The sequence below is a fragment of the Nycticebus coucang genome, chromosome 4 (assembly GCF_027406575.1).
Source record: "Nycticebus coucang isolate mNycCou1 chromosome 4, mNycCou1.pri, whole genome shotgun sequence".
In the NCBI taxonomy this organism is placed as follows: Eukaryota; Metazoa; Chordata; class Mammalia; order Primates; family Lorisidae; genus Nycticebus; species Nycticebus coucang.
In genome coordinates, this window is record NC_069783.1 from 88,416,144 (window position 1) to 88,438,998 (window position 22,855).

Sequence of the window (22,855 nt, forward strand, 5' to 3'; positions counted from 1 at the left end):
CCTAGCACATCTTTGGGAGCACACCTTAAAATAAGACACTGTCTTATTTTCGGAGAAACAGGGTAGCAGGCTGCTGTGGCCATGGGAGTAAGTTTTGGAATATGCTCAGAGGAGATCCGTGCCACTTCCACGTCTACCCCCAAAACCTCTCCGGCTGTGCTTTCCCTTCCTGCTGGCAGGGTCAGGATAATAAGCCCCCAGGGAGATGGTAGGCCCCAAAGATGGAAATAAACCTCTCCCCACTCTGCTTTCCTATTCTCTGAGATCACATGAAGGGGTACTCTCCCCACCTCCACACCCACTCCACAGCTGTTACATGAGCAAGAAATTCATTCTGTTTTGTCTTAACCTTCTGAAAGACTGGAATCAAGTTGTGACACAGCCTGGCTGAGTCTCAGCACTAACCACGGGTGCCATTTCGGTGCATTTCCACTCAGTCCTTTCTCTACCTTGCCTTTACTATTAAGCATCCACATATCTACCTTTACAGAATAGTTCTTATGAGTACTTTCCTATTATAAAGTCTTCATAATAATTTAATGGCTGTACAGTGTCTCACAGTAGCTGGTTAAACCATGTAACTATTATATTGTTGGCATTTAGTTAATTTTATCTCTGCTTTAAACAATGCAGTAATGAAAATTTTTATGCAGAAAGCTTATTTTTTTATTTTGAATCATTTTTAAAAAACATCATCAGACTTGACATTGTTCAAAGGCTATAAACACATTCTGGAACTTTTCTTTTTTTTTATTGTTGGGGATTCATTGAGGGTACAATAAGCCAGTTACACTGATTGCAATTGTTAGGTAAAGTCCCTCTTGCAATCATGTCTTGCCCCCATAAAGTGTGATGCACACTAAGGCCCCACCCCCCTCCCTCCATCCCTCTTTCTGCTTCCCATTCTGGAACTTTTCACAAAGACTAAATCAGTTACAGTGGCATCATTAACGACTGTGCTCATTTCATTAGACTTTGAAAACAAAGGATTTTACAAATATATAACAGTATAAACTTAGGTTAGTTTGATTTTTTAAAATATCCCCTAGTTTTTATGTTGCATTTCTTTACATGACTGAGGTTGAGCACTTTTCCATGTTTGATTAGCTGTAGCTCCTCTTTTAAGAATTTTATGTCCTGTTATCTACTGGAGCCTACATAATTGAGCACTAATAGATACTATCAAGAATTAATCATCCAAAATTTCAGAAAGCATTTTTATTAAAAGAACAAATATTAAGGCACAAAAATACATCAATTTTTCAAACAGAAATTCTTCAAATAGTTATATCCCACATTCAAAGAAACGTCTTCTAAATTACAGAATAATATAACCTTTTTAAATAGAAAAATACAATTTCTGAAACCACTAAACTTTCTCCCCAAATAATGTTTTCCTAATTCTAAAGAAATTTCGTCATGTAGTATTGAGCTCCAGTATTACTATGTACATTTCCTTAAAAATCTAGTATTGCCACTTACATACATTTGATAGGCTCAGAACTTGAACCAATATGTTAAACTTCTTTCTTGTAAATATAAGGCTTGGTGTTTTGTATTGCTTATCACATGCTATTGATCACAGAAGACAACAGTACCAGAACCAGTGACTTATAAATTATTTATAGATTACAAATCTAGCATAACCATCGCTCAACTTTAAACTAATCATGTATAGTTTAGTGCAATAGACTTAAACCTCTTTTTTTAAAAAAAGAAGATATAAGTTAAGTTTATATGTACATTTTTTTACACTTTCGGTCTTGACAATATAGTAGTGTAAACACTGTACTGTAATACAGGGGAGAAAGGTGGTATTTTTATAGGATATGAACAAGCTAAAAGATAATTTTCTTTACAGGAAAAACATGGGAACATCCTATTATCTCTTAAATTCACACATCTACCTATTTTTTCTTAGTTTTGAAATTAACTACCATTTAAAGCAGATATTTAAATATTAATCTAACTCAAATCATGGAAATTCCCTTTTAAAAAAATTTCACACATCACATAAATCTAACCTGAATTGCACAAGAACACTTAAGCATTTTTCCTAGAAACACAAGAAGCTGGACTCCTATGCTCAGATCCCCCTCATTGACAGCCCATCCCGGTGACATCCTAAAAGTAAACTGATCTTAGCACCTCCTAGGCAGTGATGATCAGTTTCTGGAAGCTTCATGCAGAAGCAGGGATGATGACCTGTGCAACAGCCCCAGGTTTAACTTCTCCTCAGAGTCCTTCCTAGAACATCCCGTCCTGTGTGTGTGAGGGGGCTAAGAAGGCCCTCCATAAGAAGGATCAGATATCAACAGATGGCACAATTATCACTAAAAGTGATAGACACAGTACATGCCCTTCTAGAAATAATATTTTCAATGAGGTTATTGGGAGGGAATCCTGCTTTCTCTGGATGGAAGAAGTTTACATTGCTGCTTGCAGCTGACTTACACAGATAGCATCATTTATCTTTCCAGCTGCAGAAAGACATGCTTTTATAAACACCATCGAGGTTCTGTCAGAGGCAGTTTCCCTTATCACACTTACCATCAACTCCCCACTCCCACCCCCACTAAATTTGTAGATCCTACTGGCTGCAAGCCCAGTATTCTGCATTTCAAAATTCAACTGGAGCCAAATGATGAGTTAAGATAATCAATCTGCCTCAAAACTTAAAGGGATGGAGTAGATCGCAATATTAAGAACAAGAAGGCAGGGGTCACCTCCAGCTTTGACATAACTGGGCTAAAGGGTAGAACACACCAATACTTGAATAAATGTGAGTGCTGGGAAATGTGGTGGGTGGGGTCTGTTATCGTGGCAGAAACTGAAATAAGAAATGGAATCCACAACTGTTAAATCAGACATTCTTTTCCTAGGAAGGATGTCTCAAAGCAATAGCATCTTGAAGACCAGGCCTTTCTCAGTAATGTCTGCCAATACTGTTCCTATTCCACATAGTCACTGAAAACATAATTGCCAATATCTTTCAAGAGACATTGCTACCAGAAATGAATCTTCTGTACTAATCTGTCTGTAATGAGTCTACCTATTTAGAAAGTAGACTTCTGAAAGAAAAAGAAAGAAATTTGCTTTGTGGCTTCACAGTGAAAAAAATTAGAGGTTATATTTAAGCGTTTGAGTGATTAAGATTTTAAAGTTTTCCTAATCAAATTTCTCTGAAGTCATTCTTAATTCATAGGGTTAGAATTCCTTCAAAGACAAGACATACAAGATTCTAACTTTAATTACTGTTCTACATGTCTATCAGCTCTATATCTTTGGTCATGGAAGCAGCAAAACATTCACATTTTCATCATACTATATTCAATTGCCTTTCAAGTGTACAACATTCCATACTTTTTTTTTTTTTTTGTAGAGACAGAGTCTCACTTTATCGCCCTTGGTAGAGTGCCATGGTCACACAGCTCACAGCAACCTCCAACTCCTAGGCTTAGGCGATTCTCTTGCCTCAGCCTCCCAAGTAGCTGGGATTACAGGCGCCCGCCACAACGTCCGGCTATTTTTTTGTTGCAGTTTGGCCGGGGCTGGGTTTGAACCCACCACCCTCGGCATGTGGGGCCGGCGCCCTACCCGCTGAGCCACAGGCGCTGCCCGACATTCCATACTTTTTTTTTTTTTTTTTTTTTTTTTGGCCGGGGCTAGGTTTGAACCCGCCACCTTCGGCATATGGGACCGGTGCCCTACTCCTTGAGCCACAGGCGCCGCCCAGACATTCCATACTTTTAAAGAAGACATTAAAATAAAAGATTTCAAAATATACATTACAAATATATAATGTAACAAAATAAGGTATAAAACATGGTTGAAGGTTAAGAAATTAATTACAAGATTAACAGTGATATACCTTGCAGTTAAACATATGGTTTTATTATGAAACACAACATGCCAAGATTATATAAAAGGTATAGTTCTACTTCCCCCAAGATCATTGGTAAGGAGTCTCCCAGCTCACCAGGTCAGGAATGCTCTAGGAAGCATGTGGCCAGGTGCCCATTACCTGCCCTAGCAGAGTCAGCAGCAGAACATGTACATGTGGTGCCCGAGGGAGGGGACACAGCAGAGCAAACCTTTGGAAGTGACCCTTAAGACTTCTCTCTGGGCTGGGCACAGTGACTCATGCCTGTAATCCTAGCACTCGGGGAGGAAAAGGTTGGAGGATCCCTTGAGCTCCAGAGTTCAAAACCAGCCTGAGCAAGAACAGAATCCTGTCTCTACTAAAAAATAGAAAAATTAGCTGGATGTTGTGGCTGGCACCTGTAGTCCCTGCTACTTGGGAGGCTGACATCTACTTGGAAGGCTAAGATAAGAGGATCGATTGAGTATGAGGTTGCTATGAACTAGGCTGACACTATAGCATTCTAACTTAAGCAAGACAGTGACACTTTGTCTCAAAAAAAAAAAAAACAAAAAAAAACAACTACTTCCCTGTGTGCACTGTGATTTCCCTGAGCTCAGAGAAAACCTAACTCCCTGATTTGGTGGGCATGGTAATACTTACAAGCAAGGACTGTGTGGAGAAAAGAAAAAAAAAAAAAAGACAAATTCTACATATAAATACTTATGTTCCAATATTAACCAAGTTTTACTTATTATCAAATAACTTTAGTTTAAAAGTCAAAGAAAATTATTACTGCACCTTGTAATCCCAAGACATGGCAACTCTGATACACTACAAATTCAGAAGAATCACATAATCTGTCACAAAGGTACATGGAAAAAACAGCTGGAATATTTATTTAAAAAAAAAAAAAAAAAAGTAAGAAAAGAGAAGGAACCCAAATACACATGCCTGCTACCAATTAGCCCAGGGACATTTGTGCAGCTAACTTCACCATAATTTTCTACCAAGATTATTCCCAAATCCAGGCAATTTAATGGGGACATTAAACTGACATTCAAGAGTCACTATAAAAGGGTTGCAAAATCTCCTATCAACTGAATCCTTCAGTTTAACACACAGGTTTCCAAGATAACCTAAGAAAAACATTATGCTATATCAGAGCATAATGTCAGTCTTGATGAAGGACAGTTCTTCATGGTTAGCTAGGTTTCATTTACATGGGTTACAAATCACATGATCTTTTCTGAAGAGAACATTTTTTCAGCCATTTCGGATCTGGTCATGATTTCCTGAGGGGAACGAAAAAGAAGAAGATAGTTATCAAAATGCTGATGCTGCTTCCAGAAATCTAATGAAAATTTTCTCATCTTTTAATAGTCACAATTTAATCTTTGCAATAGCCACAATTTGGGGCAATTAAATATATTCCACGATATACATGGAAACATCAGATATGGAAAATAGGGGCAGTGCCTGTGGCTCAGCGGGTAGGGCACTGGTCCCATATGCCGGAGGTGGTGGGTTCAAACCCAGCCCTGGCACAAAAAAAAAAAAAAAAAAAAAAAAACAGATATGGAAAATAAAAACCACATAATCCACACTCTTTAATAACGTACAGTTAGTCATCTTGCTGAGAAGTTCAGAAAAGTTCAACTTCCTGCTAGAAAACACACTGGGTTCAGAATCTTCAGCGGAAGGAGGAATGGAGCTAAAATGGATTTCTGAGGCAAAGCTCCTCAAGAGACTTCCTCACTTAACTGAATCAATGTATTTCTGAAGTTATAAATGGATTTTTTACTAAATAAATTCCTTAAATGTCCCTTTAAAAGTTAATTCTATGGTATGTTTTTCTATAGAGTATAAATTTGGAAGTTTAACTGTTTTGTAGCAAGGCCTTCTCAAACACTCTCATCCCACTGCAGTCAAATCCACACGCTGACACTAAAATGATCTTCTGATGAACAGAGCTCTGGCTCCTGCTCTCATGTTCTCTGGCCACAGCACAGACTACTACTAAGTTATCATTAATTTCTCTCTACTCTGCCTTTGTATAAGCTAATGTTCCAGCCATCCATCCTTCAATTCTCACACTTCAGACTTCTTCTTGCTTTGGGCCACACTTCAATGTCCAGAATCTACAACTAACTTTTTTTCTCAAAAACTTTCTTACATCTACATCTTCTATTCAAATTTATTGCTTAGTAAATGAAAATAAGATAGAAAGTTTACTTAATATTCCAGTAAACATCTAGAAGTATTAGAGATGTAGATAAATTGCCATCTTAAAATCTTTTCAACTCTTGTTTAAATACAAGACTTCAACAAATCAAAATAATCCCTCCCTTCTTACATAACAGTAAGCATTTATGTTGTTCTTGTTTAAAATGAGAATTTTACCCGTAAATCCTTTAAACTTTACACACAAATCAATTCACAGTGCCCTTCCATCTGCTCAATTTATAATCATTTTAAAAAATAACTGTCAGAGTCTCTTTTCCAACAAAATAAGCAAAAACATATTTTACCTCATCTGAATCCACTAACACTGGAAGGGCTCTGAAATAAAAAGGGAAGAAGAACAACAATGTTATTAAAAGTAAGGCCAGTGCAATCACAAAGGCATAAGACCCACCATTCTCCCTCCTGGAATATATAGTCGAGAAAAGGGAGCACCTAGGCTCACTGACAGACAAGAAGAAGAATTTTCATAGCAATGCTGTTCTCAATAGCCCTAAACTGAAAATAACCCAAATAAGTAAATTATGGTATATTCATACCATGGAATATTACACAACAAAGCAAATGGATGATCTATTAAGGGATACACATTTAAAGACTCACACAAATAATCTACAGTTACAGACATCAGGACAGCAGAACCTCTGGGAAAGTGGGCTTCTCATATGGAAGGGACATGGAGTTTTTAGGTACTAGCCATATACTATTTTTTGATCCAGGTGCCGATCACACAAATATACTCATTAAATAATTTTACTGAACCATACGAATACTTGGGATTTGTACTTTTTTCAGAATGCATGTTGCTTCAAGAAATGCTCGATTAAATATTTAAATAATCTTAACTTCAAAATGGAAACAACAAAAACAAAGCAAGATCAGCGATCGAGGGCTGGGCAGTGGCTCACCCCTGAAATCCCAGCACTCTGGGAGGTCAAGGTGGGTAGACTGCCTGAGCTCATGGGTTCAAGACCACTCTGAGCCAGAGGGAGACTTGGTCTCTAAAAACAGCTGGGCATTGCGGCAGGCGCCTGTAGTCCCAGCTACTTGGAAGGTTGAGGCAAGACGACTGCTTAAGCCTAAGAGTTTGAGGTTGCTCTGAGCTATGACTCACGGCATTCTACTGACAGCGATAAAATGAGACTCTGTCTCCAAAAAAGAAAAAAAAAAAGATTAGCAATCATAAAGCCTAAGATGTTGGAGGAATATCAATGACTAAAAACATACCAATGAGTAATTCCAAATACAACTGACATCTAACTACTTATTTTTCAATCCCCTATTTTTTTTAATGTTGAATAGTTAGACAAATAGAGTGGTGATCTACCATCTAATTAGAAAACCCACATGTCATGTGAGAACTTAAGAGGGATGAGTAAACACATTATGAAAAGAGGTATTTATAGAATCAAGTATTTGCTTAACTCTTGTGTCTTTATTACCATTGCCTGATGTCTACTGGTGAAGGATAAGACAGAAAGAGAGAGTTATAGAATATAACCTTTGCTCAGAAAAGAAAATATGCATAAAAAGAAAAGATAAATGTATAAATATGTTTAGTAAGCTTAATCTAGCCTCAATTTGTAGCAGAGCTTTGAGGGAGAGCCTGAAGGAAGAGTCCACATGCCAAAGTTGCAACACGAAAGTCACAGACATGCACAGTTCCAGAGGATGCTATGACAGTGTAGTCTCCTGCAGGCAGGAGGACTTTGAGATTAATGAGATGTGAGAAAGGAGCCAAGGTAGATTGTGTGGAATGATACGATTAAGGAAAATCTGAGGAAGAAGACTACATTCGGAGAAAGATGAATCTTAGGAGCTCTGCTGGGTGCCTGGCACTTTGGTTAGGGAAAAACACTAGCAAGGGCAATAACAGTTCCTGCTGTGAGGTTACTAACCATTTAAACAGTTCTTGCTACTCAGTAGCTGTGCTACCCTCACCTGCAAGGCTTATCAGAGACCAGGAATTCACAGTGAATAGCAGTGTGAACAGCATACAAGTATCTCACAGTGAACAGCATACGACTATCTCATAAAGTGCTATATCAGATGGTTATTTATGATCTGTTTAAACTGCCCTTGACTTGCAAAATTATGTAAAAAAAGGAGGTTTTTCTGTGTATGAAGTCTACATACTAAACTTGGTATTTAAATTGTATATTGATTGTGGACAGCCCTTTGTTAAATTTCTGTGTTAAAGTTTTGACAAGTGAACATGCAAGGGTTCCCAAGAACCTAAAATTTTGACTACAAAACTTGACTATAAAACTCTCCCCATTTCATATATATGAAATGAACATATTCTATATTTCAAAGGAATTTTTGTATCGAGCAGGTATTTTTATTTACATAAAGAAAGAGTACAGAATACTGACTTTCTCACTTATAAAAAGAACCATCCAAGAGCCTTACTGCTTTCCCTCTAAATTACCAAGAAGTGGCAGCACAGTAGGGGGTGAGTCTGCTTAAATGATTTCCCTCTAAATTACTTAGTTATGAGTTTCCAAATCTGGAAAGTAATGGTGGCTGCCTAATCTGAATCCTCCTCATATCCTTGTCAATACACCCACAAAATTACTAAGAACTGCAAACAAAACCACACAAGACCCATGTCCCCAGTATTACCAGAAAAACACCACAAACTTGAAATTACATGTAAGAGAAATAAACAAATTCCAACAGACTACTTGCTGCCACTGTAAGCTCTGGGTACAGAGAGTAGGGAAAGAGAGGGTTGAGAGACTGTGTGAAAAAAGTGGAGTGCAGGAGGACTCTGAAAAGGCACGGACAAAAATCAACCAACCGCTGCAAAAAAGTCCGACACTAAGAGCCAAGTTACTGAATGAAGGTCAGTAATGGGGTAGTTCACAGCACCTGCTACAGGGAAGGTGCTTAAAATGAGCAGGAGCAAAGGCAGCAGCCTTGAACAACCATTGCATTCAGGGGAGAATCATTTACATAGAAGAGGAATATTCCCTGGAGATGTGATAGTATAATGAATAGAAAGATGGAAATAAAAAGAGAAAATTAAGGATCCTGCAAGGAAAAAAAAAAAAAAAAGACAGTGCCAACCTCCATTTCTCCATATCCTTCTATCTCATTAATATCATCTATACAAGAAACTATAATTCATGAATAGAAGGAAGGTAATCAAACTCGGAAATCTCATCACACAACGCCTAGAACAGGCAAAAATACACAAAGTCAATTCCATATAATTGTGTAGGGAAAAAAAGTAAAAGAAGAAAAATGAAAATTACACCTCACGCCTGTAATTTTAGCACTCTGGGAGGCCAAGGTGGGTGGATTGCTTGAGCGCAAAAGCTCAAGATCAGCCTGAGCAAGAGCAAGAACTAGTCTCTACTAAAAATAGAAAAAACTAGCCAGGCTTGGTCCAGAGTTCCTGTAGTCCCAGCTACTGGGAAGGTTGAGGCAAGAGAATTGCTTAAGTCCAAGAGATTGAGGTTGCTGTGAGCTGTGATGCCACAGCACTCTACTGAGGGTGACAAAATGAGACTCTGTCCCCAAGAAAAAAAAAAAAAAAAAAGAAAGAAGTAAAAAGGATCATAGAGGAAATGACTGAAATGGAAGACAGCAGGTAAAGATGCAGAGGTCAGATGATTCCTTCCACAAAAGCCTGGACAAAAAATCTACAAAACCTGGACAAAAATATCCCAAATACGTAGCAGAACACACTGGAAAATGACCAAGGGACATGTATCTGAAAACCTCAACAAATCCCAAGGAGAATATAAGAAAGAAAATCACACCTATGGACATCATAAACACACTGCCAAAAAGCTAAATATGAAAAGCAGCAAAAGATAAGTGACATAATAGACACGAGAATAGTAACATAATGTCTGATTTCTTCTAAAGACTAATAAAAAACCAGAAGGTATTGGAAAGACATGTTGGAAGTGCTCAAACAAAATCAATCACCATTTCTATATCCAGCGAGCTATCCTTTAAAAAAGAAGGCAAAATAAACACCTTTCCATATAAATAAAACTGAAAAGAATTTGTTGCTAGCACACCTACAAGATACACAAAAGACAGACCTACAGAAGAAAGGTCTTAGCTCAGATACACAGGAAGGAAAGAAGAAACAGGAAACACAGGGATAAACATAAAAGAATACACACACACAAATTTTCCTTTTCTGTTAAAAGAAAAATATATAATCGTGTATCGTGTTTCATAAAATGCAGGCAGTTCTTATTTTGCACAGACATAATATACATAAATTTTAATTACCACAGTTTAGTTAAATGAGGTACTAGTCTCCCAATAAGAAAGTTTAAATTCCAGTTATTCAAAAGCACAATGACATATCACTTCACAATCACTAAGAGCTAAAACTAAAAAGGTGGACATTAACAAGTATTAATACATTTTTGACTGGTCACAAGTTAACTTGTGCATTACATACCCAAACTTTGTTGACCAATCACGAATTAATTTGTGTTTGCACTTGCAGTAGCTATTGCAATTATTAAAACACAGGGTAATATAGGATATTATAAAAGTTTTCTCAATCATGTTCGGTTATGTTCATTTTGTTATTAAAAATTATTTTTCTAGACATTCAAGTTTTTATCACAATTCTAGTATTATAAAAATTTCAACCATGACAGATAGTGACAATGAAGAATTTTTCTATGAATTGTAAAGCAGATGATTTATCTGATTGTCCAAGTAGTTTTGAAATATTTTGTAGTGATCTGGAATATGATAGTTTATTGGAAGACAGCTATAAATCTGATACCAGACCACCAAAATAGCAAAAAAGAAATGTAACAGAATCTGACGGTGAAAGTGATTTTGAAGAATAGATTGAAAATGATATTACACTGACCTTGGAGAATTATACAAATATTCCAGGTGTAACTGTTGAACTTAGTGATCCACAGAGTATCAGTGAAGTGACAAATTTACTTTTTGATAATGATTTTTTTATTTCATTGCTTCTCAAACCACCACCAAATGAAAGTATTTTATAAAAACTCCACTAAAGGGCGGCGCCTGTGGCTCAGTCGGTAGGGCGCCGGCCCCATATACGGAGGGTGGCGGGTTCAAGCCCCGCCCCAGCCAAACTGCAACCAAAAAATAGTCGGGCGTTGTGGCGGGTGCCTGTAGTCCCAGCTACTCGGGAGGCTGAGGCAAGAGAATCGCCTTAAGCCCAGGAGTTGGAGGTTGCTGTGAGCTGTGTGAGGCCATGGCACTCTACCGAGGGCAATAAAGTGAAACTCTGTCTCTACAAAAAAAAAAAAAAAAACTCCGCTAAAATTTTACCATGGACAGAAGTTACCACAAGTGATATAAGGAAGTTTCTCAGTTTCTTGATATTGATAGGACAAACAAAAAAACTGCATTGGTGGTGCCTGTGGCTCAGTGAGTAGGGCACTGGCTCCATATATGGAGAGTGAAGGGTTCAAACCCAGCCTCAGCAAACACCAAAAAAATAGCCAGGCGTTGTGGTGGGCACCTGTAGGCCCAGCTACTCGGAAAGCAGAGGCAAGAGAATCACCTATGCCCAAGAGCTGGAGGTTGCCGTGAGCTGTGATGCCATGGTACTCTACCGAGGGCAACAAAATGTAACTCTCTCTCTTAAAAAAAAAAAAAGGAAGAAAGAAATTGCATTGAAGAGATTACTGGTTAATAGACCCTTTGCCTAAAACACCAATATTTCCCAAATTATAACCAGAGTGATAATTCACAAGCTACATCTAGTGAAGACGTTGTAAAATTAGGCCTTTTTTGGATTACATTATCCCAAAATTTTAGTCTTTTTTTTTATTTTTTATTTTCAAAATTTCAGTCTTTGTATCTACCTAAGCAGGTGTTAACCCTAGATGAGGCAATGGTACTAGACAGAGGATGTATCCGCTTCAGAACATATAATCTGGCAAAGGTAACAAAATATGGTATTTTGGTAAAAATGCTTTGTGAAAGTGAGACTGGCTACATTTACAACTTTGAGATCTATTCAGGGGAAGGCAAAAAGCTACAAGAAACTATATTATCCTTCCTTAGCTGTGTCTCTCCTCCATTAGCCAAAGACAGTGGGAGCAGGCCAGGCCTCAAAAAAACAAACGAAACGGATGGCGCCTGTGGCTCAAGGAGTAGGGCGCAGGTCCCATATGCCGGAGGTGGCGGGTTCAAACCCAGCCCCGGCCAAAAAAACAAACAAACAAAAAAAAACGAAACAAAACTGTCATCTTAGAGCCGTTTCTTGATTCTTGGCATCATGTATACCAAGATAATCATTAATAGCATTTCTATAGCTGAAATATTATTAATAAAGAAAACACTAGTCTGTGGCACTAGAAGAGAGAACCGTGGTTTACCAAAAGTACTAAAAGAAAAGTCAAAGAATCTTCAGAGGGGAAATAATGTTTTTACAGAAAGGACCCATTGTTCTTATCACATGGAAAGATAAAAGGCTAGTGCAGCTGATATCAACTATTCACGATGCCTCTATGAAATCCCCTGGAAAGCAAGAGGAATTCTATGGATGACATAGTTAAACCTATGTGCATAGGAGATCACAACAAATACATGAAAGGAGTTGATTAAGCAGACCAGTGTGGCAAACAGCAGTGTCTTTCAAGGAAGCTTGAAGTGATATAAAAAAACAGCATTCTTTCTGATCAATTCTGCTTTATTTAACGCATTCAAAATCTACTGTGACTACCATTTACAAAACAAAAAGAGATATGAACAATTTCTATTAGAAGTAGCTAGGGAATAGATAACCGTTGATTCAAATAAATGCAGCACAGAACCTGACACTTTGGGTTCCTCTAAAAGAGTGCCTTACAAAGATTCACCTTTCAGGCTTTCAGGCCAACCAGAAGGCCACATTTAGAAAAAATAGTCACTGCCATATAAAAGAATCCAACCAGAATATGTAGTGTATGCTCTTCAGAAGGAAAGCACAGTGAAACAAGATGTATTTGCAAAACCTGTTGTGCCATTGATACAGTTTATCATACTAAAAAAATTATTCAAAGTTATACAGAAGTTACATTTCATTTCAATACATTATGTATAAATAAAGTACATTAAAGTTTATTTAGACTGTTTCACTTCCATATTCAATTACAGAATAATAGCCAGTGACATGAGATAGCTTCTGTGTAAAATTGCCAGTCGATAATGTGTTAAGAAGAAATTTGAAGAAAAAGTATCCAATGTACTCAGCCCTACTATTAAACTAATTTATAATCACCCACACTTCCATATGAAAGCTATAACCCAACTACAGCCCAAGATGAAGAGGAAAGAGGAAGGGAAGGGGAAGGGAGGAGGGAGTATGGGTAGAGGGAGGGTAATTGGTGGGACCACACCTACGGTGCATTTTACAAGGATACATGTTAAATCTACTAAGGATAGAATATAAATATCTTAACACAATAACTAAGAAAATGCGGTGAAGGCTATGTTAACCAGTTTGATGAAAGTATTTCAAATTGTATATAAAATCAGCACGTTGTACCCCCTAATTGCATTAATGTACATAGCTACGATTTAATAAAAAAAATAATAAAATAAATAAAAAAAGAAATCTGTAGAAATTGGAAACTTGATATACTGCTGGTAAGAAAGTTAAATAGTGTAGCTACTTTTGAAAGTAGCTTGATACTTCCTCAAATCGTTAAACATACAACTGCTATACAATCCGGCAAAGTATACAGCCGAGAGAAATGAAAAATATATGTCTATACACACATATCCTTAGAATCTTCATATTCATACTAATTAAAACTAAAGACAAAAAGAAAATCTTAAAATTTTAGTCATTATTTTATCTTTTTAAAACTTTATTTCAGATTCCTCATTTGGTAGTTATGGTTTGCTGGAATCCCCCTCCTTGTCTATAGAAAACATTGAGACTGGTGACATTCATTCTGAGTATACTCAGTCATCAATGCTGAGACAAATCATAACCAACTTTTTTTTTTTTTTTGTAGTTTTTGGCCTAGGCCAGGTTTGAACCCACCACCTTCAGTATATGGGGCCAGTGCCCTACTCCTTGAGCCACAGGCGCTGCCCATAACCAACTTTTAAAAAATTCACAGAAACTCCCTTATCAGACTGCTATCAGAGAAAGGGTCATTTCCAGACTTTAGCTGAAGGTCTAAAACTCAATCCCAGACCTTTTCTGGTACGTTAGGGACTTCCTTGTCATAGCTGAATCACTAAGGCTAGTGTTCAAAATGCCACAGCTAATAACAATGAAAGGATTTCTGATCAGGTATTAAGTAGTCACTGAGGTTATCTTATCTTTCCCTCTTTTCTAACTTTGTAAGATTGAAGAGAGAGATGAAAACTCAATTATATTTACCATTCTATAACAGTAAGGATAAAGCAAAAGGCAGAAAGAAAAAAAAAAAGAAAATCTTAAAGGTAAAATAATAAAACCCACATAACACACAAAACAAAACCCATATGATGTACATAGGAACAAAGATAAGAACTAAAACAGACTTCTTTTTGAAAACTATAAAAGCCAGAAGACATTCAAGTGACAATTTTTAAAGGGTTGAAAAAGAAAATTGTCAACCAAAAATTCTATTCCTAGGAAAAAACGTTTTTCAAAAAGTGTGGAACCAAAGACTGAGATCACAACATTCAATTCCCTTTGACTAGCTGGATAGCCTTCTCAAGAAAGGCAGGTTTAAACAAGCCCAATCAGTATGATATTTGCCGTGAGTTTGTCGTGGATGGTTTCTATCTGTTTAAGAAAAGTTCCAAATATGCCTAATTTCTTAAGAGTTCTCATCAGGAAAGGGTGTTGGACTTTATCAAATGCTTTTTCTGCATCTATTGAGATAATCTTACAGTCTTTGTTTTTGCTTATGTGGTGATTCACATTTATTTATTTGCATATATTGAACCATCCTTGGATCCCTGGGATGAAACCCACCCGACCATGGTGAATCACTTTTTGAAGCATTGTTGAATTTGGTTTGCCAGTATGTTGTTGAGGACTTTAACAAATCAGATCAAAAAACATACACTAGGGAAAGGAAGCCCTATTCAATAAAGTGCTGGAAAAATGGATAGAAGAATGAAAAAACACGCAGAAGAATGAAACAGGACCCTTATTTCTCACCATACACAAAAATTAATTCAAAATGGATAAAAGACTTAAATGTAAGGCATGAAACTATAAAATCATAGAAGAAAATGTAAGAAAAATTCTACTAGACATCAACTTAGGCAAAGAATTTATGACTAAGACCCCAAAACAAATATAACAACAACAAAAATAAATGGGATATGATTAAATTTAAAAGCTTCTGCAAAAATCGGTGTAACCTGGTTTCTTGTACCTTCAATGAATCCCCAACAATAAAAAAAAAAAAAGCTTCTGCACAGCAAAGAAAATAATCAACAGCGTAAACCATCGAATGGGAAAATACTTGCAGCTACACATCTGATAAAGGGCCAATAATCAGAATTGATAAGAACTCAAACAAATCAGCAAGAAACAAACAACCCCATTAAAAGGTGGGCAAAACCATAAATGGAAGTTTTTCTTTTTCTTTCTTTTTTTTTTTTTTTTTTTTTTTGAGGCAGTCTCAAGCTGTCACCCTCGGTAGAGTGCTATTGAATCACAGCTCACAGCAACCTCCAACTCCCGGGCTTAAGCAATTCTCCTGCCTCTGCCTCCCAAGTAGCTGGGACTACAGGCACCTGCCACAACACCCAGCTATTTTTTGGTTGCAGCCGTCATTGTTGTTTGGCAAGTCTGGGCTAGATTCGAACCCATCAGCTCAGGTGTATGTGGATGGCACCTTAGCCACTTGAGCCACAGGCGCTGAACTGTAAATATAAGTTTTTCAAAAAAAAGATAGAAAAACGGACAACAAACTATGAAGAAATGTTCAAGATCACTAATAGTTAGGGAAATGCAAATTAAAATGACAATGAGGCTCAGCGCCTATGGCTCAAACCGCTAAGGCACCAGCCACATACACCTGAGCTGGCGGGTTCAAATCCAGCCTGGGCACACCAAACAACAATGACGGCTGCAACCCCCCACACACCAAAAAATAGCCGGGCGTTGTGGCGGGCACCTGTAGTCCCAGCTACTAGGGAGGCAGAGGCAGGAGAATCGCTTGAGCCCAGGAGTTGGAGGTTGCTGTGAGCTGTGATGCCACAGCACTTTACCCAGGGTGACAGCTTGAGGCTCTGTCTCAAAAAAGAAAAAAAAAAAAAAGATAATGAGTTATCTCCTTATCCCTGTCAGAATGGCCTTTATTAAAATGTAAAAAAACAGGGCAGCGCCTATGGCTCAGTGAGCAGGGCACCAGCCCCCTATACCGAGGTTGAGGGTTCAAACCTGGCCCCGGCCAAACTGCAGCAACAACAAAAAATAGCCAGGCGTTGTGGTGGATGCCTGTAGTTCCAGCTACTCAGAAGGCTGAGACAAGAGACTCGCCTAAGCCCAAGAGCTGGAGGTTGCTGTGAGCTGTGATGCCATAGCACTCTACCAAGGGCGACAAAGTGAGACTCTGTCTCTAAAAAAAAAAAAAAAAAAAGTAAAAAAACAATGCATGCTGGTGAGGATACAGAAAGGAAGGAATGCTTACACACTGTTGTTGGGACTGCAAATTAGGACAACCCCTATGGAAGCCAGTACTGTAGGGATATTCCTCAAAGAAACAGATGTAGACTTACCATTTGACCCAGCAGTCCCACTACTGGGTATCTACCCAGTGGAAAAGAAGTCATTTTATAAAAAAAAGATACCAGATAGGCACAAAGAGTTGTAAAAGTCTTGGGAAATCAAGAAGGGAAAGGGGAAGGAGAGGAGTGATAAAAAACTACCTATCAGGTATAATAAACATTATTCAGGTGATGGGTATACTAAAAGCCCCAACTTCAGCATAAAAGGTATCTATGGAACAAAAACATTTGGCTCAGCCCCCATAGCTCAGTGAGTAGGGCGCCAGCCATATACACTGAGGCTGGCGGGTTCAAGGCTGGAACCAATGGCAACATCAACCAAAAAATAGCAGGCACTTGTAGTCCCAGCTACTTGGGAGGCTGAGGCAAGAGAATCGCTTAAGCCCAAGAGTTTGAGGTTGCTGTGAGCTGTGACGCCACAGCTCTCTACCAAAGGTGACATAATGACACTCTGTCTCCAAAAAAAAAAACCAAAACAAAACATTTGTACCCCTTAATATTTTAGAATTAAAAAACAAAAGACAAATCTCTTTTGTTTTCACACATATATTGGAACTATATATGAAAAAACAGTTGATCTCATGGAGACAGGGAGTAGAATGATGATTACCAGAGACTGAAAAGGGTTGCAGGGAGTGGAGGAAAAAAATGAGGATTGTTAATGGGGATGGTTAACAAAAAAATAGTTAGTTAGACAGAATGAACAATATTTGATAACACAACAAAGTGACTATAACCAACAAGTTAGGGTATACTTTAAAATAACTAAAGGAATGGAACTGGAATGTTCATGACACAATGATAAATTTCTAAGGTGATGGATACCCCAATTACCCTGATTTGATTAATTCACATTTTATGCCTATATCAAAACATCACATGTACCCTATGAAGATATGCAAAATAATTAAAATTTTAAAAATTCAAAACTGTGGTATATGTAAAGCCACGAATACTATTCAACCATAAAAAAAGATGTAGATTTTGCATCTTTGGTATTTGCCTGTATGGAGCTGAAGAATATTCTCCTTAGTAAAGTATCTCAAGAATGGAAAAACAGCAAAGCAAACAAACCGTGAACCCAATATTAATTTGAAACTAGTAGATGAACAACTACAAGCCCACATGAGAGAAAGATCACAATTAAATTCAAGAAGGGGGGAGGAAGGACAGAAGCAAGGGTTTCAGTAAGCTCCCACCTAATGGGTACAATGTAGGGTATACGCCTCCTGGGTGAAGGACTCAAATACTACTCGGACTTTTCCTGACAAATGCAAACAATGTAACCTAATTATATGTACCCTTATAGTAATCTGAAATTTAAAAAACAATTTTAAAACCTCAAAAATTAAAACAAAAGCTTCCCCTAAAATACATGGTATTATGGTTATATGTGTTCTAAAAAACAGAACATTTTACATGTTTGACATTCTCCATAAAGAAAGCTAAAACAAATTAAAATGATCCTGATAATTACAGATCAGAAAACGCTACAGTTGATTGTAGACCACTAGTATTAAAATAGTTTTTGCATAGTGAAAAAAGAAGGAGAAAGAGAGACTAAGCTAGGACTTTGTTTTTCTTTATGGTTCCATAAGAAGTAAATTAGTCATTCACTGGTGATGAGACCCTACAAAAACATATGTAAGTGTAAGCTTGAAAAGCACGTGACAAAATTACCCTTTCAAAACTACAGCCTAAAATTTAGACCCAAACAGAGAATACTTACACATCTGTGAATGAAGAGGGAATATTTTCTTCTACCCACTTCAAATCTTCATCCTGTAGGAATATTTATATTTATCATTTACATAGTATCACCTGAAAGCAGAATTTTTCAACAGAATGTATGTAAAATTCAAGTATTTAAATTCAAATATTTGACATTCTTTTAGTTCCTACATATATCCTAGCAAGTTGGCACTTACGCCATACAGGAAAATATCAGTGTTTTTGTTTAAACAGGCAAACAAAAATTGGATTTCAGACTTTTGCACTTCTTAGTTTCAGTTAGATGTATAGTGCTATTTTTTGTCCTAAGAAACCATACTAAAAACACTAAGAGCTGATTTATAAGGTAGAAAAAAATTTTATTTTTTTTTGCTTTCCCACCCTCATTATGCCTCCTAATTTTCTCAAGTTTTTATGTCATGAGTTTATAACTTTTCTTTTCTTTTTTTTTTTTTTTTTTGAGACAGTCTCACTATGTCATCCTTGGTAGAGTACTGTGACATCACAGCTCACAGCAAACTCCTGGGCTTAAGCGATTCTCTTCCTCAGCCTCACAAGTAGCTGGGACTACAGGCACCCACCACATCACCCAGCTATTTTTGGCTGCAGCTGTCACTGTTGTTTAGCAGGCCCGGGCCGGGCTCAAACCCTTTAGCCTCAGTATATGTGGCTGGCGCCCTACTCACTGAGCTATGGGTGCCAAGCCAATAACTTTTCAACAGAAGAAGATGATGGTACAAATATTCTAACTTTAGAAAGGTCTATTTATTTGTACCACTTGTATTTACACTTACCTCCCTTTAGGAGACAAGAAAAGGAAAGTGAGTCAGTTGGGGTATTTATCTATATCTTTATCATCTGTATTTTTTTAAACAAAAAACAAGCTAAAAGTTATTTCACTGGGAGAAGGAAAAATGAAAGGTAGCCTGACATTTTGATTTATAATGTGAAATAAATAAAAATTTTTCTTTTGCTGTCTACCTGGCTCCATGGAATTATGTAATCTGTTCTAGTACGGATCACATTTTGCTTACCTAAAATGAAACAAAGCCAACTGAGCCAGTATTAAGAGGAATCTCAATTCTCTGCAATGGATCTCAGGTAGAAGTTAAATCAATGAGAGAGAAGATCCCCAATTTCTGACCAAAGCTGATTGCCCTTACTTTAGAGAAATGAAGAAATATTCTCTTGACATATTTATAAATACTAAGATTTAAAATAAACTGAGACACATCTGTAAAATAAGAGGAAAATACCTAACAAACTGATAGTGTAATCAGCTCTAACACTAGATAATTAAAATTACTTTAATTTTTTAAAAGTTTATTTAAATTAGCATAAAATACTCAAAGAATACATTTTAAAGAATTATCATATTATTAAAAATAAAAATTAAGCCAAGTACAGCAGCTCAGGCCTGTAACCCTACTACACTGGGAGGCTAAGGTGAGAGGATCCCTTGAGCTCAGGAGTTCCAGATGGGCCTGAGCAAGAGCAAGATTCCATCTCTATTAAAAATAGAAAAATTAGGTGGGCATTGGGGTGGGTGCCTGTAGTCCCAACTATGCATGAGGCTGAGGCAGAAGGATTGCTTGAACCCAGGAGTTTGAGGTTGCTGTGAACTAGGTTGATACCACAATATTCTAGTTTGGGGCAACAGTGAGACTGTCTTCAAAAAAAAAAATAAAATGAAATAAAAATTAGACAATTTACTCAATCCAACAGATTGAAATGTTTTCATATGTCATCTGTCCTGATAGAACTTATATATGCATGCATAATCATGGGAGAACAAAGTATAAAACTTATGATAGACATTTCCATTTTGCTTCATAATTATCACTTTTATACATAAATAATATGTATAAAATATTTTTCAACTCATCTTTGCCAATATTTTATCATTTTATTCAAGATTCCATGATTCAAAAAAACTTGTAAATTTTGATAACTGCATAGGTAACACAAAGTCCTCTTCCTAACAGATAACAAATGCTATTTAAAATGGCTTCACGGGTTGTGTGTGGTGGCTCACAGCTGTAATCTCAGTACTTTGGGAAGCTGAGATAGGAGGATCACTTGAGCAGAAGACTTTGAAACCAGCCTGGGCAATATGGTAGACCTTTTCACTACAAAAAAACAAGAAAAATCATCTGGGCATTCTGGTGCATGCCAGTAGTCCCAGCTATTCAGGAGGCTGAGGCAGGACGATCACTTGAACTCAAGAGTTTGAGGCTGCAATGAACTGTGATCGTGCCACTGCACTCTACCCCGGGTGACAGAGCAAGACCGTCTCAAAAATAAATAAATAAATAAAATAAGATGCCTTGAAAATCCCTTTAATATGCTAACAAGTTAACACAAGTTTTACTGTAACAAAACTTCTCAATCTTTAATGAGCATATGAATCACCTAAAGAATCTTTCAAAAGCAGCCTCAGATTCAGACCTGAGATTCTGCATTTCTAACAAGTCCTCAGATGATGCTCATACTGCTGGTCTACGAAAACAGTTGAGAAGTGAAGATCTATAATAAAGGTACTATACTTATAGGACTCAACTACTGTCAGGACTTGGTAACACTTATTTTTATGGCAAAAAGACTTAATAAAAATGGTTTTCCTTTTTTTTTTTTTTTTTTTGTGATTTTTGGCCAGGGCTGGGTTTGAACCCGCTACCTCTGGCATATGGGACTGGCGCCCTACTCCTTGAGCCACAGGCGCCGCCTAAAAACGGTTTTTCTAATAGTCAATGAACATGACAGTTACAGATTTCAAAAGTATTAAACATTAAGATTCTATTAAATACTCGCTATACTCACAAAGTTATCAGAAGTAGGTTTGGCTGTTCCATTGGAAACTGATTTTGAGACTCTTAATTTTATTCCTTCAGCTACAATGAGAAACAGTGGACATATATGTAATTATAAAATAACTTTTTTCTTTAGAAATTTAGTAGCCACATTTAATAACCCAATAAGGAAAAATATTATATTCTTTATTTCTAAAGAAGAGTTAACACTGAAAGCTTTGGGCAGGGTGCTGCCCTTACCATTTGGAAATGTAGGAGTGAGATATGGAAAACGTTAATAGAATTTGACAACCAGGTTTCCAAGTTGTCATTTTGAATTCCAGTTTTAGGGGAGTTTAAATAAACAAACAGACATAGACACATACATTTTTCCTTATTATCAAAACATTAAAAAAGTAATGGATTTAGGGTTGCGCCTGTGGCTCAGTGGGTAGGGCGCCAGCCCTATATACCCAAGGGTGGCGGGTTCGAACCCAACCCTAGCCAAACTGCAACAAAGAAATAGCCAGGCATTCTGGTAGGCGCCTGTAGTCCCAGCTACTCAGGAGACTGAGGCAAGAGAGTCGCCTAAGCCCAGGTGCTGGAGGTTGCTATGAGCTGTGACGCCATGGCACTCTACCGAGGGTGATAAAGTGAGACTCTGTCTCTAAAAAAAAAAAGTAATGGATTTAAAAATCTTCAGGATTCATTGCATTATGTTCAAGAATAACACAAATCTTTAGGTACACTTTTTTTATTTCTCTGATGTATAAACTGCTGAAATGTGCTTATGATTTAAATAAGATAAGGAAGAAAGGATTTTCTTCATATTTGACCCAGGCTCTTCTATAGATTGGCAGTTTCAGTGGAGCAAAGGTTATGAGCTTGCACCCTGGAACTGTACTGCCTCACTTGGAATCTTGCGCAAAGGGATTAATCTTCCATGACTCAGTGTTTCTAACTATATAATGAGGATAATAATATGTCTAGTTCATAGAGTTCTGGTGAGCATTAAACAAGCTAGCATACATAAAGTGCCTGACACACAATTATGCCCTGGATATAGTTACTTTTGTTATACACTAATCGCAAATATTGCTTCTCCATAGACCAGGATAATTACACCAAAATGAGGTTGCCAAATCCAAAAATGTTTCCAAAAGGTATATGAATCCTAACATTTCTCTTAGAGGGACAATTCATTGATTTTTACAAATGATACTTATATAATAAGTATATACAAATTTTAAGTGACAAATACATACACTTGTGTAACTACCATCCTAATCAAGACATTTTATAGAGGTTCTTTAAATTTCTTTACAGTCAATCCCCAACCCATAAAAGCAACCACTGCTCTGCTTCAATCACCACAACTTGTTTTGTCTGTTCTAGAACGTCACTTACAGAACAATAACATATAGACTCAACATACTTTTGTATTTGGCTACTTTCATGCAACACAAAATTTTTGAGATTTATTCATGTCTTGGTTACTTTTTATTACTGAGAAGTATTCTGTTGCATA

At 37.1% G+C, this 22,855-nt stretch overlaps 1 protein-coding gene across 3 annotated transcripts in view; it reads right to left on the minus strand.

Annotated features, from left to right (window-relative positions):
* Positions 1-1,201: 1,201 nt before the first annotated feature.
* TMEM87B (transmembrane protein 87B) overlaps positions 1,202-22,855 on the minus strand; it is a 61,492-nt gene continuing 39,838 nt past the window's right edge. For all 3 annotated transcript variants that reach the window (XM_053589008.1, XM_053589006.1, XM_053589007.1), the window contains exons 16-19: positions 21,359-21,429; positions 18,537-18,589; positions 6,394-6,424; positions 1,202-5,157 (exon numbers count right to left, since the gene is read on the minus strand). In XM_053589008.1, the coding sequence (XP_053444983.1) occupies positions 5,098-5,157; positions 6,394-6,424; positions 18,537-18,589; positions 21,359-21,429 (215 nt within the window). In that variant the 3' untranslated portion in view covers positions 1,202-5,097. The remainder of the gene's footprint in view (positions 5,158-6,393; positions 6,425-18,536; positions 18,590-21,358; positions 21,430-22,855) is intronic.